Source organism: Leptodactylus fuscus, chromosome 6, assembly GCF_031893055.1.
Source record: "Leptodactylus fuscus isolate aLepFus1 chromosome 6, aLepFus1.hap2, whole genome shotgun sequence".
Taxonomy (NCBI): Eukaryota; Metazoa; Chordata; class Amphibia; order Anura; family Leptodactylidae; genus Leptodactylus; species Leptodactylus fuscus.
The window spans coordinates 94,012,914-94,037,489 of record NC_134270.1 but is presented as its reverse complement, the minus strand read 5'-3'; the positions used below and the strand labels follow the sequence as shown (position 1 = coordinate 94,037,489).

General features: G+C 42.9%; 1 protein-coding gene across 1 annotated transcript in view; it reads right to left on the bottom strand.

Moving 5' to 3' along the window:
• Window positions 1-23,442, bottom strand: part of PARD6B (par-6 family cell polarity regulator beta) — a 31,394-nt gene extending 7,952 nt beyond the window's left edge. The window contains exons 1-2 of the mRNA XM_075276825.1: window positions 23,288-23,442; window positions 17,285-17,507 (exon numbers count right to left, since the gene is read on the bottom strand). Of these exons, the coding sequence (XP_075132926.1) occupies window positions 17,285-17,507; window positions 23,288-23,356 (292 nt within the window). The 5' untranslated portion in view covers window positions 23,357-23,442. The remainder of the gene's footprint in view (window positions 1-17,284; window positions 17,508-23,287) is intronic.
• Between the last annotated feature and the right edge of the window lie 1,134 nt (window positions 23,443-24,576).

Genomic DNA, 24,576 nt, shown 5'->3' with positions numbered 1-24,576 from the left:
TTCTATAAGCTTGCACTTCTCAGCCGAGCAGGATAGCAGTTGGCCAAAGACTTGTGTATAATAGTCCAACACTTCCTGCTCTGTACACCGCACTATATTCTTCTCACTTTTCAGCAGTCTTCATTATCATCGCAGACCATGCCACAATGAATACACACATCTTTGCTCCACTCACAAGAGGTAATAGTCACAGCTTATAAACTCTTCCACCTTCCTTGCACACAGACCTACACACAGATCACAGAGGTTTTCCCCAGAATGTAGCATTTCAGGATGCTTTAGTGTTGGCACAACACAGGACTCATGGCAGCATTTACCTGTTGTTCTCCAGACCATCTCCAAAAATAACATCATGGACAGATTGATATCCCTGCAGATAGTATGGGTACTGCAGAGGACTGGGCTGATGTGATTTCACATCATATGTGTGGGGTTGGTTTTCATCCCAGGGAGAAGGCTCGCTCACTGCCATGAATAAAGAATGGTATCTAAACATCCTCCAAGAGCAACTTCCCCCAACAAGGAGGTGAAGCTCTGGTGCGCTACAGCTTTAGGTCTGATACTCGTATTCTTGACTACTAATGACAGAACTATTTACCATAACAACCCCCATCAAGCCTGCTCCAATAAATCACCCAAGCAGGAATACTGGAAGTGGCCAGGTAATGTGCACCAGGGCTTAGCACTGGGTTCATTGCCCAGTGCAGAGAATGTTTTTCTTCAGCAGTGACGTTATCCATTGTGCTGGGCTGTGCCAGGAACCAGACATTCCTCAAAGTTTTACATTCTGTGCACTGGCTGCAGCTTGACAGCCCCCAGACCATCCTCCACCTCCAGACTGGAAGCCTGGCAATAAAGAAACCATCAACATTTGCTCTGACTTCTTCCATTGCAATGCCTGCAAGTCATTACTAGTACACTTAGCCACAATACCAGTTAAATATATGACCAGAACTATGGGAACCCAAAAAGCTAAAAAATAACAAGGCTCTATTGTTAAAGATGTAATTGACACCCAATGAAGGGCATACTAGACTGGACAGTGTCCTATAATACAACCACAACTGTGATCACTGGCATAAGAAGGGTTAAATATTAACTTTCTGTTGTCTTTCAACAAAGGAATCCTTACAGACCAGATACACAGGAGTGTATACTATATACAGGCCATCATCAGGCAAATGGCAAGTCTTTAAGACTCAACTTGGAAATCCTTTACAGAGCTATAGGGTAAATAATTCAAGCTATATTTCCACAGCCTGACTCCTTCAAAAATGGTGAACAGCTATGGCCAGTCAGAAGCAATAAAAATCAGCTCATTCATTAAAAAGACAGTGATGAAATTCCTACAGAATAACTCCAGCACAGTGGAATGACTGTAGCACATCCATTAGCAAGGGCAGCTGGCAGGTCACTCTAATGGAACCTTCTCTGAAAATTCTTCATCGGGCCTATTTGGTCCCCCATAGTTTCTACCTTCAGTATCACTTCTCTGTTTTAGCCGCTACTTTCCATACCTGTCCGCATGCCCACTGCTTTTGGTTAGCTATCCACAGACTGGCACAAGCTTTTTGACTAGATGTTCCCATTGTCTTCTCCAAATTTTCTTTTAAGACTTAAAGCCAGCTAGCCCTAAACGTGACTAACAAACTACTCCAATATATTCTGATGGCTGCATGTGTCCATGTTACCTTTAATTGGAAGAGGTCCTACCTCTCCCCGACAGATGTGGTGTACAGAGTTCATTCCATAATGCTCCTTAAAAAAATGTAATGCCACAATTTCTCATACTTGCCCACTCTTTGATAAGAGTTGTCGCCCTGACGAAGCCATCCGTGGTGAAACGCGTGTCGGGTGTTCCGGTCTTTGGTAGGCATATTCATTATGATTTTTGCAATATATTGTGTTCAAAGTCTTTCATTTGTTAATCTTTGTGTCATGCCTTACTTGTAATGTCTTTTTAGCCTTGCACTCACTTCATTATTTAGCTACCATGCTTCCACTTGTGTATATAGCTACATGTGTGTATTCCCTTATGCACCTACACTGAGTTCTATCTCTATCTTTGTTACACTTTGTATCTTTGTTACACTTTTGCATGTTTATATTTTATTGTTCATTGTTGCCTGCCACTCACCGTATTTTGTGGTGTGCTGGTTCTCCAATATTTAGCCAGTATTTTTGATATTTATATGAACTACAAGTTTTTTTTATATTTGATTACTAATAAATACAATATTTTTATGGTGATCCTGTCTTTTGACAATTTTTCCTTATCAGCAATTGGGTTTTCACCTTTATCTAAGCCTTTGTTTGCTTTTGTTGTTGTTCATTCAGCCCTGGATAAATAGTTCAACGTCCCAGGCCTGCCGTATTCTCTCCAACTGTAGTCACTCCATGGGATCTAGTAGGGGGCTCAGCTCCCTTCCCTTGGTCAGGGTCGCCCTTCCACTTTTTACTTAGCTCTTTATATTATGGCGCTGCTAGCTCCCTTTCCCCCCTCTTATGTTGGTTATTGATTTCTATGTCCTTTTTCCTGATTATAAATGTGCTACCTTTAGACTTATTTCCTTATACCTTGTATGCCTTCCTTTGCATTTTTGCATTGCTTCTGCGACAGTCTTCATGTTTGCTTTATGTTCTGTATTTATTCATATTTTTCAATAAATACCTTTGGAACTAAATTCCTATGAAACTAATTTCAATAATCATAGAAACATTTAAAATTGTATATTATAATGAAAAATAATTCATCAGATTTTTTCTGACTGCGACTCAAAGACGCCTTTACTTATATTGAGTAACCCGATTCTCAAGATTCTGAAATCACCATCCTGTTAGTTCAGTGTCTGCATAAAGCACCACAATGCCCTGCAGTACAGAAGTGTTCACTGGAATAGGATTAACAAACATCCACATTCATTGCAACACAATAACAATCCTACATATGACCAAATTTACCTAAAAACATAACTGGCTTTTCCAGGAAAATTATGGGAAACCCAGATTAACCAATGTCACTGAATCATATGGAGGAGCAAGGACAAGTCTGCCACTGATGGGTAATGCACCGGCAGCTTCTATACAGAAATATAAAATCAATATCAAAGCACAGGAAGGAATCCAGAGCGGGGATTCAGAAACCTGTCAGGCGATGAGCTTGTCCTTATATGCCCTTTACCATGAAAGGAAACATTAATACCTGCAGGACATGGGCCAACTACACCCCATTAAATTAATTTCACTGTTTGTCCCAGACCAGGAGTTCTAGTATGCTCCATTATCTGCTACAGGAACAATGGGGCCTATTATACCAAGCTGCCATGTCGACCAGCCACCTTATTAAAATATATACAGTATATAAGTAGACACACCAAAGAATGGCAAAAAAGGTCTTAAACATAAATCACGGATAGGATACCATAGATTTAACGTAGGCCACCAGGGTTGTCACCCAACTTTTCCCAAACACAGATGCAAATGATGAGGAATCCGTAAAACTGTGTGTTCACCACGAAAAAAAAGACAGTTTGGGGCCACACGGTGGCTCAGTGGTTAGCACTGCAGCCTTGCAGCGCTGGGGTCCTGGTGTTCAAATCCCGCCAAGGGCAAAAAACCATCTGCAAGGAGTTTGTATGTTCTCTCCGTGTTTGTATGGATTTCCATCCCATATTCCAAAAAAGACATACTGATAGGGGAAAAAAATGTACATTGTGAGCTCTATGTGGGGCTCACAACCTACAAAAAAAAAAAAAAAAAAGACAGTTTAAGGCTAAGGCCATATGTTGTGGAAAAGCAGATTCTTCTGTTGCAGATTTTGCTGCATTCTTTTGAACCAAACCTAGGAGTGTATACAAAAGGAATGGGAAATATATAGGAAGTTCTTATACTTCTACCATCTGCTCAATGAACTCCTTGCTTTGGCTAAAAAAAAAAAAACTGGAAAAAAAAAAGCTGTATTTCCACAATTTGGGACTTCAGCCTTAGGGCAGGTTCACCCCTGCGCCCCATCTCTGCTTTGTGGGTTTCCGTCTTCTGCCCAAGAAACTGAACAGGAGATGGAAACCCGACAGCCCGTGTCCGCCTGTGAGCGTCTTATACCTACATGTCAGGTTTTTCTGTCTGCTTGAAAAGTCGGACATCTTTAACCCCTTCCCGCCGATGGCATTTTTTGATTTTCGTTTTTGACTCCCCTCCTTCTAAACCCCATAACTTTTTTTATTTCTCCGCTCCCAGAGCCATATGAGGTCTTAATTTTTGCGGGACAAATTTTTCTTCATGATGCTACTATTAATAATTCTATATAATGTACTGGGAAGCAGGAAAAAAATTCAGAATGGGGTGGATTTGAAGAAAAAATGCATTTCTGCGACTTTCTTACGGGCTTTGGTTTTACGGCGTTCACTGTGCAGCCAAAATGACATGTCCCCTATATTCTGTGTTTCGTTACGGTTCCAGGGATACCAAATTTATATGGTTTTATTTACATTTTGACCCCTAAAAAAAATTCCAAAACTGTGTTAAAAAATTTTTCTTCTAAAAGTCGCCATATTCCGACGGCCGTAACTTTTTTATACGTAAGTGTACGGGGATGCATAGGGCGTCTTTTTTTGCGTGGCCAGGTGTACTTTTTAGTTCTACCATTTTCGGGAAATGTTATTGCTTTGCTCACTTTTTATTCAAATTTTTATCAGAATCAAAACAGTGAAAAAACGGCTGTTTGGCACTTTCGACTATTTTTCCCGCTACGGTGTTTACCGAACAGGAAAAATATTTTTATAGATTTGTAGAGCGGGCGATTTCGGACGCGGGGATACCTAACATGTATATGTTTCACAGTTTTTAACTACTTTTATATGTGTTCTAGGGAAAGGGGGGTGATTTGAACTTTTAATTCTTTTTATATTTTTTTTTATATTTTTTTGTACTTTTTTTAATTTTTTTTTTTGCATTTATTAGACCCCCTAGGGGTGTTGAACCCCAGGGGGTCTGATCACTAATGCAATGCATTACAATGCTAATGCATTGCAATGCATTGCAAAAAAGCATCCTTTCTTTTGCAGGCTGCATAGACCAGCCTGCAAAAGAGAGGCTTTGCAGACAAGCCTGGGAGCCTGTACAAGGCTCCCGGCTGTCATGGCAACGGGACGTCAGCCCTGGAGCATGCTCCAGGAGCCGGCGATCCCGGCCAAAATGGCGGCGCCCATGTGCCGCCGGGAAAATGGCGCCTTCATATACTGGCTAAAGTTCACCCTTTCATTTTGTGTACTTACTTTCCAGACACCCTGTATAGCGCCATCACATTCCGCCAAACTTTAGAGACATTGCCAATCACTGTCCCATATAGGGCTCACAATCTAACTTCCCTATAAATATGTCTTTGTGTGGGACGAAACCCATGCACAATGAGAGAGAACATACAAACTCCTTGCAAATGTTTTTCTTGCAGGATTCGAACCCAGGACTTCACCGCTGCAAGGAAAACCACTGAGCCACCGTCTTTTAGACCTTGATGACCAAACCATTTTGGGTTTGTTTTTTTTTCCCTGTTTCTACAAAGACAATTTCTTTTTTATTTTTTACGTCGATATAAGTATATGTAAGGCAGGTTTTTTGTGGGCCAAGTGGTAATGGCACTATTTTGGAGTAGGTACGTCTACGCTTTATGAGAAGGAATAGAAATAAAATCGTGCTATTGCCTATACAGCCTTTTTAAAGGCTATTCACGCATATGTGGGGCTCTATTAGCATAATTTTGCTGATAGAGCCCCTTTAAATAGCCAGTTTTATTTACTGGGCCGGTACGATTATGTGGATACCATATTTGTATAGCTTTTATAAATTTTACTGAAAACTTTTTTTGTACTAATTTTTATTTATTTTTAATTCCCACTGCCATTTTCCAAGATCCATAACTTAGAATGTATTGATGGCATTTTAGAAAACAATACTTTTTGATCTCTTTTTAGAACATTTTTTCAGTGGCTCGACGTCAATTCTGGCATCATTCTTTTAGCATTTTTTTACACTGTTTAGCAAGTGGTGAAAATAACATTACAGTTGTATTGCTCTGGTCCTTACTGACAAAGCAATACCCGATATTTGTATTGTTTTTACTTTTTATCATCATTATTGATTAAACATTTTGGAATTGAAAATTAAAGTGTGGGGGGTTTTTTTGTGTTTTTTTAAACTTTATTTCATTTTTTTAACGCTACTATTTTTTTCGTAAAACCAAGGGACTTTAACTTGCAATCTTTTGATCACTTTTAAAAATCACTGCAATATTTATGTAGTTCGATGCAATTACACTACCTGTCATATCACAGGCCATGACTTTGGCATGGCCTAGCAGGAATTTACATAGCCATCTCCGGTCTCCCTCATTAGTCTTCCCCACAGTTGCCATATAAAGATGGTTGTTATTGACCATGACATCTAAGCTCTCGTTCACATCTGCGTTTGGATTCCGCCCGAACAGAATAACAAATGCAATTGCAGGCGCCGTGCAGTAAAAGCCGCCAGATCTCCACAGGAATCTTGCGGACAGGAAAGTAGTTCCCAATCTACTTTCCTGTCCGCATGACTCATGGGGGCAGCGCGCGGCAAGCACACGGACCCCACTATAGTCTATAGGGTCCGTGTGCTTTTACTGCACTGCGCCTGCAATTGCGTTTGTATTCAGTTCGGGGGGGTGGTGGGGGTGTCTCCATGCAGACTCTCCAAGGACAAATGCAGACGTGAACAGGGTATGAGAGGTTGGACGCCAAGGATGATCAGTTTGTTAATCATTAGGAGCAGGTGCCTGGATGCACACCTGAGCATGCAGGAGATCCCGAATTATTCTGCCGCAAGTAACGCAGAAAGTCATTTGCGGCAAAATAAGACCCATTAGTGACAAACGTGGGAAGTCTTAATGTTGGTCACTAATGGGATACGGCATACCTCCTACTGCTAACTGCTGCTTCTACTCTATGCCATTCTGTGATTAAGGGGGAGCCCTATTAATACTGCGATGCTAAAGATAGTAGACAATAAATCAATTAACATACTGCATGCCTCCTCCATCTCCATAGATCTCTGCCTGTGAGCAGGATACTGCTAGGCTATGGATTCTATGTGACTGACTGATAAGGAGGTAGGCAGAAGGAAGCAGAGCTCATATCACAAAATTTCTTATATTCATATGCACTATTCATTTATGAAAAGTTGTTTTTAATTGGAGGTTATATCAACATTTCTCACTCACTCATTAACGTTAGTAAAATAAGGCTACATTTGGAACCTTGTTAATAGTTAAGGGGGCGTTCACACTAGCGTCGGTGTCAGACAGCTAGTGTCCGCGCAGACAATAGCATCGGACACTAGCTGTGTCCGTTACATTTTGCATTGATTTAATGGGACATCATGTGCGTTTTTTTACAGTCCGTGTCTGTCCTTAAGTGTCAGTTCACAAAGATGTCCGATTTTTCAAGCGAACAGCAAAACCTACGGGCATTAGCATCGGACACCAACGCTAGTGTGAACGTCCCCTAAGTAATGGCCTCTGCATTTGGTAGAATGGTCCCCCCTCACGTAGTACAATGGTTCCTTAGAGCTCCTCATATAATATAATGAACCTCACACTGTCTCTACATGTAAAATAATAACCTTCACAGTGGCCCCCTTGCTCAGTAATGCTTTATGAGCACTTGGTAAACTGCATTTATTACTTATCGTCAGGGCAGATTAAGGGAACCATGGGTCTCTGGCTGTTCAGAAAATGCCATAACAATGTTCCATAGTGGCTCTCCATGAATTCTAAATGTCCCATAGTGGCCCTAACCACAGCATAATGTCCCATAGTGGCCCTAACCACAGCATAATGTCCCATAGTGGCCCTAACCACAGCATAATGTCCCATAGTGGCCCTAACCACAGCATAATGTCCCATAGTGGCCCTAACCACAGCATAATGTCCCATAGTGGCCCCAACCACAGCATAATGTCCCATAGTGGCCCCAACCACAGCATAATGTCCCATAGTGGCCCCAACCACAGCATAATGTCCCATAGTGGCCCCTACGTTAATAAAATCAAGAAAAAACAAAAATCCAACATACATAGGGATGAGAGCTGATTCTCAATTTGAATATTTCAACACTTTCAGGTTCTTCAGACCCCAGCGTATAACAATCGGAGACTCTGGGGAAGTGAATAAACTTAGCTAACACTGCTAGTCACCTCTTATTTCCAGCACATGTCCTATCCTCTTCTGGTCTCCTGTGTGAGGTCCTAATCACAGGCCTCCGTGGTCACTGACAACACACAGGAGGTTGGAAGGGTCACAATGTTAACTCCACTTGCTGTGCATCAGTTTCAACTCATCTTGTAACTTTGAATGGTACTCATCTCCTATCCATCCTATTCTAGCATCTCATCAAACCTGTATTTTTGCAATGCCATATGTCCTTATCTGTACTAGTGTCAGTCTTTTGATCCTCAGTGATTTTTATGGTAGTTCTCTGGTTAGTGTTTATTTGTATCTACATAGCTCAGTCTCCTGGTGTATCATACTTTGCTGATTAATTGGTAAACTACCTAAATTAGGACTAGTTATGACGCTCAACTTTCCTATAGAAGTAGACAGCTTATGGGCGAAGCATTTCCAATGCAGGGGGCATCTTTAATGCAGATGTACATATAAACCTAAGTGCAGATTAAATAAAATGCACTTATACATGCCACTTAGACAGGTAAGCAATGAAAGAACTTCAGGTAAACTTAGAACAAATACAACAAGTAACACAGAACAACACTATCTCTTGCTGTCTAAGCAACTCTTGTCATGCAAACTCCCCTCCATCTGTACCACCAGTTCACAGTCTCCATATCAATCCCATGTACAGATCTCACACACTTAACTCGAATTTCCCAATTCCTATACTTCTTTTATCATTGAAACTAAACAGAAGCTCCCGCATAAATCTCGGAACCACCTTTTATTTCTGTATTTTGTTCCTCCTAGCTGCTGTGGACATCTCTCCTAACCCTGGTCCTCCTCCTTTCACTAACTTTTCCTCTTCCGGCACAGATAGAAGTCCCATTAACCTTATGAATACCGTATTTCCTCTCCTTATCTTTATTCTGTCCTTTTTAACTGTTCTCTTGAACGCCCGCTCAGTGTGTAACAAGAATATATTAATGGTTTATTTCATAGTAAATCTCTCAACCTGCTAGCCCTCAGTGAAACCTGGATCCAGCCGTCAGATACGGCCTCCTATTTTGCTGTCTCATGGTGGCCTACACTTCTCGCATACATCTAGGCATGACAACAGGCAGGGTGGAGGAGTAGGTATACTCTATCGCCTCAGTGCACTTTTCAGGTCGTTACCTAGGTACCCTTACTCACATTCCCCTCATTTGAGATCCATGCCATCCAACTTCTCTGCCCACTATCCTTACATGTAGTCATAATTAGAGATGAGCGAATAGTATTCGATCGAATAACATTATAGTCTATGGGAAAAAACAGGAATGTTGTTCTGGTTTCCATGGAAACCAAAGTTTGACACATTGTCCTCCAAGTTCCGGAAGTAGCAGGACGTGGAGCACGAGGAGGTTTTTGCATTGAATTCAATGGAATTTTCCCGCGTGGTATTCGACTGATACGAGTATTCGATCGAATACTACTCGCTCATCTCTAGTCATAATTAGAGATGAGCGAACACTGTTCGGATCAGCCGATCCGAACAGCACGCTCCCATAGAAATGAATGGAAGCACCTGTGACGCTGACTTTGCCGGCGTCACAGGTGCTTCCATTCATTTCTATGGGAGCGTGCTGTTCGGATCGGCTGATCCGAACAGTGTTCGCTCATCTCTAGTCATAATCTATCGTCCACCTGGCTCACCCTACCAGTTTCTGGATCACTTTACTTCCCCTCTTTCTATCCTGTGAAATTCCTACCCTTATCATGGGTGACTAAGATTCCCATTGATACCTGTCTCTTCAGCTGCCTTACAGGTACAATGTATCATTTGCAGGTTCTCTCAATAACCACATCTTTTGGCCTTTCACAACTTTCTTCTTCTACCACACATGAAGATGGCAATGCGATTGATATTGTCTTCCTCCGACTCCTACCACTTCTCACTATGCTCCGCTCTGTTGGCCTCATGGACGCTGCACTCTATTGGTTCTCCTCTCATCTCTCAGACCGCACTTTCAATGTATCATTTGCAGGCTGTCTCCTCCCCTCTTCCCCTTACCATTGGGATTCCTCAGAGCTCGGTCCTATTGGACAAATCGTCACCAGACTTGGCTTCCAATACCATCTTTATGCTGACGACACACAACTGTATTCCTCATCCCATGACATCACCCCTGCACTAATATAGAACACCAGTGACTGTCTCTCTGATTTCTCAAATATATTTTTCTTTTATCTGAAACTGAATCTCTCAAAGACTGAACTACTGATGTTTCCAGCATGTAACAGGCCTAATCCCGATATCTCCATTGCAGTCTCTGGCCTTACCATAACTCCTAGGTAGAATGCCCGCTGCCTCGTGGTTATGTTAAACTCAGAACTTTCCTTCAGCCCCCATATCCAATCAATCAGATGCTCATGTCATTGCCTCCTCAAAAACATCTCCACAATCCTGCCTTTCCTCACCTTGATTCACTCTCGACTTGACTACTGTAACTCCTTATTAATTGGTCTTTCCCTTATTAAACTCTCCACTCTATAATCTATTCTGAATGCAGCAGCCAGGCTCATCTATCAGGCTAGACGCTACAGCGATGCCTCTGGTCTGTGTCAGTCACTGCACTAGCCTATTCCATGCAGAATACAATATAAACTTATCACTCTCATCCACAAAGCTCTCCATAATGATGCACCTCCATACATTTCCTCACTTATCTCTGTCTATTGCCTAAGCCGTGCTCTCCGCTCACTCAATGACCTAACACTTACATCCTTTATTATCAGAACCTCCCACTCCTGTATCAAAAACTTCTCCCAAGTTGCACCACTTCTCTGGAATGCTCTATCCCGGACAACCAGATTAACTCCCAATTTCTACAGCTTCAACACAAACTAAAGACACATCTTTTCAGACCTATCACAGTTCCTAACCTAAACCCTTCCACAGTTAGAATCCCTACAATGAACCCTCCTCTGCCCACGCTCCCACATTACCCCACAAAATATGATGCTTTATCAGACTGTAACTTGATATGTCCAGGCACATTAGAGGACACTGACTGGCGATGGTTCATACTGCTTTATTTATGTGTAGTGAAAGTAACTTACATCACAAACGGCTGGACCTCTGTATTAAGCAATTCTACCTCCTATGCCGCCCCTGCTACCTCGTGTCACTCCCTCTCCCTCATAGATTGTAAGCTCTTGCGAGCAGGCCCTCAGTCTCATTGTGTGAATGGGCTATTACTCTGTAATGTATTTTTTTGTCTATACTTGAATCCTACAATTTGTAAAGTGCTGCCGAATATGTCGGCGCTAAATAAAATGTATTATTTAAGTTGCTTACCTCCCCTGGGCCTCTGTTTACTATACTCTGAGGGTGTGAAGAGATCCCTGAGTATATCAGTAGTATATGGGTGGCAAGTTCCACAACTTGCCACCATGGGGGATTCTCACTGCAGGATGTAACCGGAGGGGGGTACGCATACCACTGGTCGAGAACCACCATATTACACTGTACTACTGTATTTCTGTTCCGCTCCACATCAGCTGTGAGCAGGACCAATTCAAGACAAAATTTTAGCTACTGCAAGAACAAACAAGAACTTTTTCATTCACAAAAAAGGAAACGAACATCAAAGTCTTTTAGACACTTGCAGAACTTTTAGTTCTTTAATAGAGATGAGCGAGTAGTACTCGATCGAGTAGGTATTCGATCGAATACTACGGTATTCGAAATACTCGTACTCGATCGAGTACCACTCGCTATTTGAATGGAAAAGTTTGATGCAGAACCAGCATTAATTGGCCGAATTCTATACAGTCGGCCAATCAATGCTGGTTCTTCTCCTACATTTAGAAGTCTTCTCCGTGTAGCTTCCCCGCGGCGTCTTCCAGGTTTTGAATTCACTCTGCCAGGGATCGGGCCTGGGCAGAGCCGACTACGCATGCCTGCTTGTAGTGCAGGCATGTGCAGTCGGCTCTGCCCAGGTCCGATGCCTGGCAGAGTGAATTCAGAGCCGGAAGATGGCGCAGAGAAGCTGCACGGAGGATCCAGCCCGACCCTCATTCGTGGACTTGGTAAGTATAATTTGATCGAATGTTGCCTACCCCTGAAACGAGCATTTTTCCCCCATAGACTATAATAGGGTTCGATATTCAATTCGAGTAGTCGAATATTGAGGAGCTACCCGAAACAAATATCGAACCTCGAACATTTTACTGTTTGCTCATCTCTATTCTTTAACCTACATTACAGATTACTGGACAGTGGCCCTGCCTGTAGGAGTCTAAAAATACTCCAGGAATCTGTCTATATACCATCACACTACACATTCTACTTAGGGACTCTGTCGCAGTCAGTGACCAGGTGATCACAAAGGCTGTGTTATGGCATCCATGTATCATCTACATACACAGAAAAGAGTCACCAAGCAACACTAGATGCTGCAATACTTCCCAGCCCCTTGTACCCACAGGATCATGACATAGGTATACAACCGTTCTCACAGTCAAAGTTGAATGCTGTCATGCAGTAGAAAAGAGGGATTTTATTGTGAATCTATTGCAAAATCATTGAACTTGCTAATATACAAGTCTGCAGCGATACCTCAGTCATTGAACAGCTGATGCAGAATCAAAAGAGGATTTACTTAGCTACTGAAAATGAGGCAGACAGTCCATCAACTTCACACTTGTCACTGGTCACACACTGACACAAAGGGTTGTTGTGACCAGGAGATGGGCACTGAAGAAGCATCAGCTTTGAACAATAAAGTATGTCAATGATTTCACATTTCATACACAATCCCCCCACCACCACAAAAAAAACAAAACATTTTTCTATCCTTAACCGAACTCTTTAATAAGCTTAGCACTGCAACGCTGGAGTCTTGGGTTCAAATCCTGCCAAGGACAACATCAGCGAGAAGTTTGTATGCTCTCCTCGTGTTTGCGAGGATTTCCTCCCATACTCCAAAGACATACTGATAGGGAAAAAAAGTGTATATTGTGAGCCTCTACATGGGGCCCGTAATCTACACAAAAAAAAACTGAAGATGTCTCATCCTGGCAGCACCAATCTTGAGAAATTACCCCCAGGCATAAACCATATTGGATCTGGAACCTGTCGTGTAAAGAAACAGCCAAATGCAATACTTTAATATAATCAGCCCATTATACGGCAGTGGTTCCCAGGAACAAGAGACAGAAACCGAGCAAATGACAGCAAGTCACGTGACTCAGTGGTATCTGTATATGTATCGCTCATTGTATCACAGCATATCTACTATTCATGGTTGTGATGCAACAACATTGGCTCCCAGAGACAGGAATGAAGTGGTTCAGTTTCTTAGCTTATGGGACAGTTAGGTACAATAAGGCTGCCATTTTAATTTCCAAGAGGGGCTGCCCCCCAGACTCTTCTAAAACCTGAATGACAAGGCAGCCTTGATAGCTAAATAAGCTGACTGACTGATCGACTGCATGTAAGTGGAGTCCTGTGTATTCTCATTGCTGAAAAAAATATTAACCCAAAAAATTTTTCCTTTAAATCTGAGGCTGCTGACCTGAGCCATAAGTAAACACAAAGAAAAATTAATGTACCAGAAAAACCCCGACACAAGGAGAACATTAGAAAAAATACAAAGTAACTAATGTCTGCACATCACAAAAGCACAAGGAAATGCTGAGCTCGGCAGGACACACATGTGGGAGGTGTTTTTTTCTACCAAAGGAACAAAATTAAATGAAAAAAAAAAAAAGTTACTAAAATATTTTCTGTGGAGAAGTGAAAACAGTTTCAGTAGGGTCCAGTGCACAAAATACCACAGCGCCAGATTACTGCTTTGCAAACAGCAACATAACTGAAAACCTTGAAGACGACCATGTGATTTTTCAGTGTCCTATCCATGTTTTTCCCGGACAGCACTCTGACTCATACATTTCTATGGAGGACACACGCACATGACAATGATTTCTACAAATCAGTGTGTGGGCCGGGAGTCTGCGCCGCAAAATATAGAGCAGGTGCTATTCTGTTCAGTGTTTGCGGCAAAGACTCATAGAAGCCTATGGGAGACTAAAACCCATATGCGGCACATGGATGTACTCAGAGTGTCATCCATATTTGCAGAACCATTACCTAGCTACCAACAGAATTGTTTTTTTGTTTGTTTTTGTTTCAGTGTGTCACCCATATTTGTGCAGCCGCAAAAACAGATGACACACTCAAGTAATACTGTCTGTTTTGCAGACATACGGCACTGATGCTGAAAACACACGGACCGCAAAAACTGAACTCCGAATACTTTTTTGTTGACCGCAAAATATACACTCACCGGCCACTTTATTAGGTACACCATGCTAGTAATGGGTTGGACCCCCTTTTGCCTTCAGAACTGCCTCAATTCTTCGTGGCATAGATTCAACAAGGTGCTGGAAGCATTCCTCAGAGATTTTGGTCCATATTGACATGATGGCATCACACAGTTGCCGCAGATTTGTCGGCTGCACATCCATGATGCGAATCTCCCGTTCCACCACATCCCAAAGATGCTCTATTGGATTGAGATCTGGTGACTGTGGAGGCCATTGGAGTACAGTGAACTCATTGTCATGTTCAAGAAACCAGTCTGAGATGATTCCAGCTTTATGACATGGCGCATTATCCTGCTGAAAGTAGCCATCAGATGTTGGGTACATTGTGGTCATAAAGGGATGGACATGGTCAGCAACAATACTCAGGTAGGCTTTGGCGTTGCAACGATGCTCAATTGGTACCAAGGGGCCCAAAGAGTGCCAAGAAAATATTCCCCACACCATGACACCACCACCACCAGCCTGAACCGTTGATACAAGGCAGGATGGATCCATGCTTTCATGTTGTTGACGCCAAATTCTGACCCTACCATCCGAATGTCGCAGCAGAAATCGAGACTCATCAGACCAGGCAACGTTTTTCCAATCTTCAATTGTCCAATTTTGATGAGCTTGTGCAAATTGTAGCCTCAGTTTCCTGTTCTTAGCTGAAAGGAGTGGCATCCGGTGTGGTCTTCTGCTGCTGTAGCCCATCTGCCTCAAAGTTCGACGTACTGTGCGTTCAGAGATGCTCTTCTGGCTACCTTGGTTGTAACGGGTGGCTATTTGAGTCACTGTTGCCTTTCTATCAGCTCGAACCAGTCTGGCCATTCTCCTCTGACCTCTGGCATCAACAACGCATTTCCGCCCACAGAACTGCCGCTCACTGGATGTTTTTTCTTTTTCGGACCATTCTCTGTAAACCCTAGAGATGGTGGTGCGTGAAAATCCCAGTAGATCAGCAGTTTCTGAAATACTCAGACCAGCCCTTCTGGCACCAACAACCATGCCACGTTCAAAGGCACTCAAATCACCTTTCTTCCCCATACTGATGCTCGGTTTGAACTGCAGGAGATTGTCTTGACCATGTCTACATGCCTAAATGCACTGAGTTGCCGCCATGTGATTGGCTGATTAGAAATTAAGTGTTAACGAGCAGTTGGACAGGTGTACCTAATAAAGTGGCCGGTGAGTGTACACAGTCTGCAACTAGGCTAAAGTGTCATTCACATTATCGCTGGTGACCCTCATTAGTGTCGATTGCTATCGTCCGTTATAAGATTTTAGCAATGGACAATAGCAGAACTGTCACAAATCCGTTAAAATTTCCATTGATTTTTTTTTTTGCAGACAAAAAAAATCTGACATGCAGAACACACAGATGGGTGTTTTTTCTGTGCATCCTCAGAAAGCAGAAAAAAAAACCTGACAGTATAAAAACAGACACTAAGGGCTCGTTCACATCTGCGTTGTCCTCTCCGTAATGCAGGTTTCCGTTTCCTGCATAAAACAGAGCAGGAGACGGAAACCTGCAGGAGTCTCTCACCCATTCATCTGAATGGGTGAGAAAGCTGTCCGGCGGTGAGCGTTTTGCGCTCTCCGCCGCGAAACCGGGTTTTTTAATCCGGATACAGAGTTGGACATGCAGTACTCTGTGTCCGCATTAAAAAATCCGGTTTCGCGGCAGAGAGCATAAAACGCTCACCGCCGCTCACGGCCGGACCCGGTCTGTGCTTTGCGTCTTCTGGCATGCAGAAAACGGAAAGCACAGAACGGAAGGCTGAACGCAGGTGTGAACCTAGCGTAACCGAGGATAATGTGTCCGTTTTTTTTTTTTACCTGACCACTAAACGGATCAGTTTAAAAAAAAAAACAGACGCGATAACATCAGTTATTATTCGTTAATGGATATTTAACAGTAGTCTTTAAATGTGAATCGGTGTTCGGTGTGTGCATTCCGCCGGGTTTCAGTCTTCAGCCCTGGCAAAACTGGAAAGGGGAAGGAAACCTGGCGGGCAGCTTTAAAACCCATTCGCTTGAATGGGTTTGTAAAAATTACCGCTGGTGTCCGCAGGGAAACTGTGTTTTTTAAGCTGGATACAAAGTCCTGCATGTCCGACTAAAAAAAACAAAACAAAACTGTTTTCCTGCGGAGAGGACAAACCGGACACTGAGCACAAGTGTGAACAAACCCTTACAGTTCTGAGTGTTACCAATGTATTCACACAGAATATAAATGCAAACTTCTGAGATGAAAGCAGTATTAACTAATAATAGTTTCCTTATATTGTGCTATCACTTCCCTTTACCTGGATATGTGCAGTTACAAGAGGGAATCTGATCAATGTAGACAAAATAAAAGCACTGCCATTAATGCAATTTCAATAGCTACAAAAGAAAGTTAATATTACATGTCTTTAGAATTCTCATTCTCACACATTTACTATTTACAGTCACATTAGAATACCATATATTGTACCCCAGAGCTACAGACACAATTCTGCAACCTTACAGCTGAAATCTCTCGATATTCCCTGATCGCTCTAGTGATTTGCATTCTAGGAAGTGTTGCCTTTACACAAAGCTCTGTACAACTACCTGATGCAGATGTGTGTTCCCTATTTCACAACCAGTGTCCGGGTGGATTTAGACAGAAGCAGGTGGAGGAGGGGACCCTTTCTGGTTATGGTTCAGTAAACAGATAATGCAATGGCTGAGGTATAAATAAGACGTTACCTTTTCTCTGTAGAAATATCCGGAGTAAGGGATTGGCTGTGGTTATTGCTTTATGGTAATTGTCATCGTTGTTAATGGGCAGCAGGTCTCCATGGATATCTGCATATCCCACCAACACATCCACATTGGGAATTTTATGCACATGTTGAAGTAATCCATAAAACTCTTCAAATTTCCCTGGCTTAGACCTTTCCAATGCAAATCGTCGGAATTCTGCACCAAACTGTGAAGATGGAAAAAAATATTTTTTAAAACAAACAGTAAATGTAATAAAAATGACAGTAAACATGTCGCGACTTCAGTGCATACCATTCAATAACACTGTAGGGCTAAGCCAATGGTGGGCTGCCAAGCACCTACAGCAGAAAGCCATATGAATTGTCATGGGTTTAATACGATACGGGAGGAGGAGGGCGATAATCAGCTGACCTCAAGTCAGACTCACTCAGTACTATGTGCGGCGCCAAGCTGCTCTGATCCCAGAAAAGATGGCTGAATGCTGACCCTATCAGAATGGTACCTGTTCTGTAATATAAATATATGGCTTCAGGTTAACATTCTGGAACACCCTGGCATTCACCCATCTTTCCTGGGATTGGAGTACTTGACAGAAGAACAACATAGTATTACCCTCAGTACTGGGCATCATCCTCATCTACATCGATTGGGACATTAGCAAGCATCTAATAGGTGAGTGCATCAGCACACTAATATTCCTTTGATATCACTCAAATGACCCTACCTATAGTGCGGCCCTATTCTCATGGGTCTAGAGAAACTGAAGACAAGCACAGCAAAAGCATTTCTCCCTAAAACCAAGAAAATGAGAGCTATCAGCCCCATTTGACCTACACCCACCCAAGTCTGCTAACAAAGTAGTGGTCGACTATCAATATCCCCATTGTAAAAGTAACTGGCTAGTGTCACCCAGCTTTCTAGAAAATGAAGGACATTTACGGTAACTGTCTTCGCTCATTGTATGGCTGATCTAGGAGGTACTGGATAGTGATAGCTGTAGTACTGAGTAACAGGAAAAGGGGATGAACAGTTTATTGAGAACTCTAGGCAGAGGTGCAGAGAGGATTTACAATCTACGGCCACGTGGTTTATGATCAGCTCCAATCAGATTGTCTGGGCCACCGAGCTTGTTGACTCAGTCTTTCTGTTTTTCTGGAAATGTTACAAACCCTTTGTTTTGCATGAGACTCCCCCAGGTTTGTCGTCAGCTGCACGTCCAGATACCTTGTTTCACTTGGATCAGACACACCTATGTGTGACTAAGAGGTCAGCGCACACATTCTGCCTGTTCTAGGAAGGACAATACCGAGCTCCTGAGTCAGGCAGATAAACACCAAATGCACATACAGTGAGGCTTAAGGCAAATACCTAGTTATGATCATCAGGTGAACACTCAGTATTGCAGGTATGTGGCTTGCAAACACATATTAACCCCTTCAGCTCTTATCAATATATACAGGCTATTTAATAGCATGCGGACATGTGTTAATGTAATGTAGAAAATCCTTGTTTCAAGTTCCGGTGATGTGTAAGGTGAAATCTTTAGTTTTCTATTAACTGCTGGATGATAAGATCACATGGAAATGTGCCGCAAACTACAGGTGTCTTAAAGGTATCGAACAAGATTCTCTTTGGTTGGAAACAAAAAAAAAAAAAAAAAAGAGAATCTTGGAAAAGTAAAAATGCCAGTTAGTTATAAGCCTAAAACAAAAAAATCTCACAAAAACCATAACTGTTTTATGATGGACGTCAAGTGTCCATTATTTATTTATTAACATTAATGTCTATGGCTAACAGACAGTAATGGACGGGCGTCCGCTATACGGTCAGTTATTATTGTACTTTTTTTCTACGCATGTTCAGAAAGTTATAAAATTAGACACAAACTGAATTAAATGGATCAATTAAAAAAATGGCCACATTAACGTCAGTTAGTGTCCAATAATATAGTGTGAAACCATGAATAGCTGTAAAAATAGCAGTTTCTTACAGACTGTGCAGCCGCTGACATGGCTGTGCATACCTATAAATGTACTTGTGAGTATGTATACCTGTATGTACTCGTGACTGTGCATGCTTTATACTGTCACAGGAGACACGATGGCATGAAGCATAATCTGTTTATCTTTACACAGAGACTTGTTTAATTAAAGTACACTCTTCCCATGGCCTGGGGGGTCAGAAGACAATCACAGTACATGCAGTCAGACAGAATCCTGTCATTCTCTAAATGGGATGGGAGCAGCAGCATATTCCTGTTATACAAGTCAAAACTGTCCCCAGTCCACCAGCGGAAAAATCTAGTGATATAGTGCAGAGGTATGTGGTGCATGGGAAACTGCAGGTGTTACACTGCAGTCACTGCAGCCACTACTACACGGACAGGGCATAGTTGTGGGGGAGGGGCAATTAACTCACAAGCTCATGCCGTCTTCAATCACCCTAAACTAAAAAGTTTTAATAGATGGTGTTTGTTATTCTCCTTTGTGAGATCTCCACTCACACATTCTGAGAGTTATTTTTATCTTATAACCCACTACCTCTGAGGGATGGTTACATAAAATGTCAGGGCTGCAGGCTTTTTCCATACATCATAGTATAACCATAGTTGTGAAAACTATAAGCTCTATGGTGAATTCCAGCTCTGGACGAACATTCATATTGCAGAACTTTTTAATTTAATGATTTTTATAGTCATAAAACTGCCCCCCCCCCCTCCCTTAATACTAGATTAGAATACTTCTATTGCATTGTAGACATTTTCCAGGAAACCAGTTATTTGCGACCTGCAAGCTGAACAATAAACGCGAAATATCAAAGGTTACAAACGAATAGAAATTGTTAGTAGACACGTGTAAATACTCAAGATAAAGAAGTTTGCGGAAAACTGTCACATGATCACAAGGGAGACTTTCACCCAGAGTCATTCTCCATACTGCTGCTGCTACTGACCTGCATACAGTCAAAGGTAGCTGAATATGGAATTGATGGTGGAGGAGATCGCAAGGATTGGGGCTAATAGCAGTGGGTGCACAGGGTAGACGTCTGCCAGCAAAAAAGTATATACAGACAAGGATGAATTGAAAATGAGATCCCTGCTGGTGCATGCCCTATCTGAAAATAGAAAACTGCTCTCTGACAGTCCTTACTATGGGCAGCATGTGACCCCTGCAGCCAAATAAAGGCCACCCTGGCACCATGGCTCAGTGATGTCACCCATTATATCAGTGGTAGGGCATGTAAAAAGGGACAGAGGGTAGGCAGTGATTTTTTTTTTTCTTTATTTCATCGCATTTGCAGCTGGTTTCAGATTTTTTTTTTCTTTTTAAAAGCTGGATAACTCCCTTAACATCGCTGTGACTGTAAGGAGGAAGCACCATAGGCAGATTTACACATGCATGTTATAGCAAACATGGAATCGTGCCAAAAAGAACCAGGACCCCAAACAGTGGACGCTAAGAGAGGTATGCACTTGATTGGCAGTCACTGTTCATTCCCTGTCAGAGCTTTCATAGCATGATCCGCCCCCCCCCCCCAAAAAAAAAAAAGAAAGAAACTATGCACATAAATAATGAGCACATGCAGAACAGATATAACTAGTGCAAAGTCAAAGAGAAGTTCACCCAGCATTCTGCTGTAGATCTAGGGTTGATGCTCTGCCCACTGACCTTATGCACAGTTCAATACGCTCACGGCTAGTTAAGTCCAGGGCCTTGCTCTACTGGATTAAGACCTGTGCAGGAGGTGACGTCACCAGGTCAGGACCTAGCAAGACGCCAGACACTAATTATAACCCCGACCACAGAACGCTACCTAAGAGAGGCCTCTGCGGCCACTTTATACAAGGCATATCCCACAGAAACCAAGTGCTAACAAGGATCTTCCTTACGTACAAAAAATAAAAAAATTCGCCAAAATCTTGGCATCTCTAATAGTTGCTCTTCGAAAGCTCTTTACTATATCTATTGTTCCTGGAAAAGCTGGGTTACAAACAATATGGCTTCCACAAATGTAATTATCCAGCTTTCCCAGGCTCCTCGAAGGAATATCTGCAAATTCATATAGTGATTTTATGCTCATTATCAGAGCAAATTAAGCAGAGTAATCATTTACGGAAAGTTGGATACAACTGTGGGGCCACATTGGTTAACACAGATGTGATCTGAAAACTTTTTCAAGCCTGCTGAAGACTAAACCTGCCTATCTATATAAGGATATATTTCCACCCGTACACCATGGCATAAGAAGGTAGAGTAGCCGTTTAGGACTCCCACTGTACTTGATGACAACTAATATGATATGGATGCCAGTACAAGCTCCATGAATATGAACAGTCAAGATTTTCAAGACTCCTCAATGGCAAATCTGCTTAGTTATGCAAAGAAACATTTGGAAATGCCTTGGAGCATAGTCAAACAGATTCATAGATTGTAAGCCCTCGCGGGCAGGGCCCTCTACCCCACTGTGCCAGTCAGTCATTGTTAGTATTATATCTACCTGTATATTCTGTGTATTTTATGTAACCCCCAAATGTAAAGCACCATGGAATTAATGGTACTATATAAATAAATAATAATAATAAACAGATCTGACTCTAAAATGATGGGTAGTAACAAAACTGGTCTCATACAACTGACTTGGGATGTCTTCCTTCCAAAGCTACTGAAAAGCAAACCTGCCTAGTTATATACACTTGTGTACCAATGAACAAGTAGATGCATTGCTGTTCAGAACCCAATTGTGGGTTCCCCATCATATACAGCTATGTCTAGAAGGTAGCTAACCTTCAGCACTCCAGCTGCTGTGAAACTACAACTCCCAGCATACCGACTTGCTCTGCTCTTCTTGAGGCTACCCACAGACGCATAGAACTTGGGCAATCTGGGCGCTGTAGTTCTACCGCAGCAGGAATGCAAAAGGTTACTGATCTCTGGTTCTAGGAAGTATGACAGAAGAGGATGACTTCACACTCAAGAATTAACTTGAGGTTTCGTAACTTTAGGTAAAGAGGCTCCTTAAAGGGCACTCACTGAAAGGAATGGTCAATATAAACCTGCTCCAGTATGAGATATATTTACAGATCACCTGATCTGCACCTTACAGCTGTGTACAGTAGGAAGAGCGAAGTGACGTCAGTATCTCACGGCACCGATCCGGACATTGTGTCTATGGCAGTTCTCGCCCCTATTACGTAAGCAGAAGGCAACTTTCTACCTGCACATTCCTAGCACCGCTTCTACTAATTCTATATTTAGCACTCACAAACCACACACCTAGAGCCTGACATTACATAATAAGTACTTATAATAACAAGATATACTATATTATATAAACCTATAGAGTTGGGAGTACACACAGAACATGAGCACACTGTACAGCCAACAGCATACATTGGTCAGAGGAAGTTCCAGCCCCATCCCATACCCAGACAACTGTACCCAAGACTCAAATAATGTCCCTGGGAACCCCTCTCTCTCCAGGCAGATGCCAGAAGCTTCTCTCCTGATAAGAGCCCCATATCACTTACCTGTCTGTCCCACTGGGCACTGCTCGCCCTCCTAACATAGGTGCTGCCATTCTCTTACTATATAGCAGGTGCCCCCATCCCTGGTAAGTAATACTAGGCGGTGGCCACAATCCGGAACCTTCTGCTTCTAGCAGGTGACTGTCATAGTCTCTTTCCTACACTTCAGGTGTGCGCACCGTAAGTCCTCAGCAAGAAGCTCCCACTGTACATAACCAGGCAGGGGGCCTTCAAGCCCCTTTAAGGTACCTTGTCCCCCACTTCATCTGGCAGGTGTCCCCACCATGTCCCCCGTCCCCCCCAGCAGGTGTCCCTATGTATCCACTCCACTTCCACAGCAGGTGCCCCCTCCATGTTACCCTCCTCTATGCATCTCTTTCCCCCCCGCCAGTGCCCCATCAGGCCCCCTCCTTTTCTCCAGCAGGTGTCCCTAACATATATCCTCCTCCTAAGGCATGTACCTTGCTCTTCACCTCCACGGTGCCCAGGGACCTGCTGCTGGTGCCCGCAGTCCGATGGCTCCGGTTCATGTTGCCGCTCTGAGCGCTATTTCCTCTCGCCTCGTCGTCCACCTTGCGCCTGGAAGGTATTCCCGTGTGACACGGAGACCGGGGCCGCCTACGTCACTGCCCCGCCTCACGGCCGTCTACGTCATCTCCCCGCCCACTACCCTGTTCATAAACCACACCCACCAGACAGCGAGCAGGACACCTGGAAAGGAGCGCTGCGTTACGTGATGGCGTCACATAGGCCGGCTGCCATGGAAACAACAACAAATGTGACAGCAGTGTATTTACTGGAGGGGTGCTCCATGTGTGACGTACGACACTCTTGTATAGATAATATCTGTTCCCACCTATTCTGATATCTACCTGTATAGAAGATCCGTCCCCTTATAGTGACAACTAACTACACAGAAGAACAAAACACCACCAATATAGTGACATTTACTTGTATCAGTGGCGTAACTAGGAATGGCGGGGCCCCGTGGTGAAATTTTGACATAGTCCCCCTCCCCCGACCAACATCAAGAACCTGACCGACCAAATCCCCCCACATTCCTGCACACACTATTGTGCCCCATAGTGGCCCCTGTACACATTGTGATGCCCCATAGTGGCCTTGCACACAGTTTTATGCCCCATTGTGGACACCCATGAACAATTATTAATTACAATTATTAAAGGGGCTCTGTCAGCAAAATTATGCTAATAGAGCCCCACATATGCATGAAGCCTTTAAAAAGGCTATTCAGGCACCGTAAATGTTATATTAAACCCCCGTACCATTTTTAAATAAAAGCATTAAAACATATATGCACCATGGGAGGGGATGCACGATGCAACGTCATCTTCGGGCACGCCTGCCACTTCTGTCTTCTTGTAGTAACGCCCTCTGGTTCCGTGTCTTCTTCCGTCTTCTTGTCTTCAAATCCCGCACCTGCGTAGTAGCACTTCCCTCCGGAGCGCTACTGCGCAGGCTCACTCGCGAACTGCCATTAAGTAAAATGGAGAGTGAGCCTGCGCAGTAGCGCTTCGGAGGGAAGCACTTGAGAAAAGTCCGAGTGTGGACCGATATGTGGTGTACTGATTTTTCCAATAAAAGCACATTTTCCACACAAGTTGCTGACAGACCGGATTGTTTATATATATATATATATATATATATATATATACACATACATATTGTAACATTTACCTATATTATATATATTAGCTATAACCCGTGACTTCGTCGTCGGCCCCCTGAT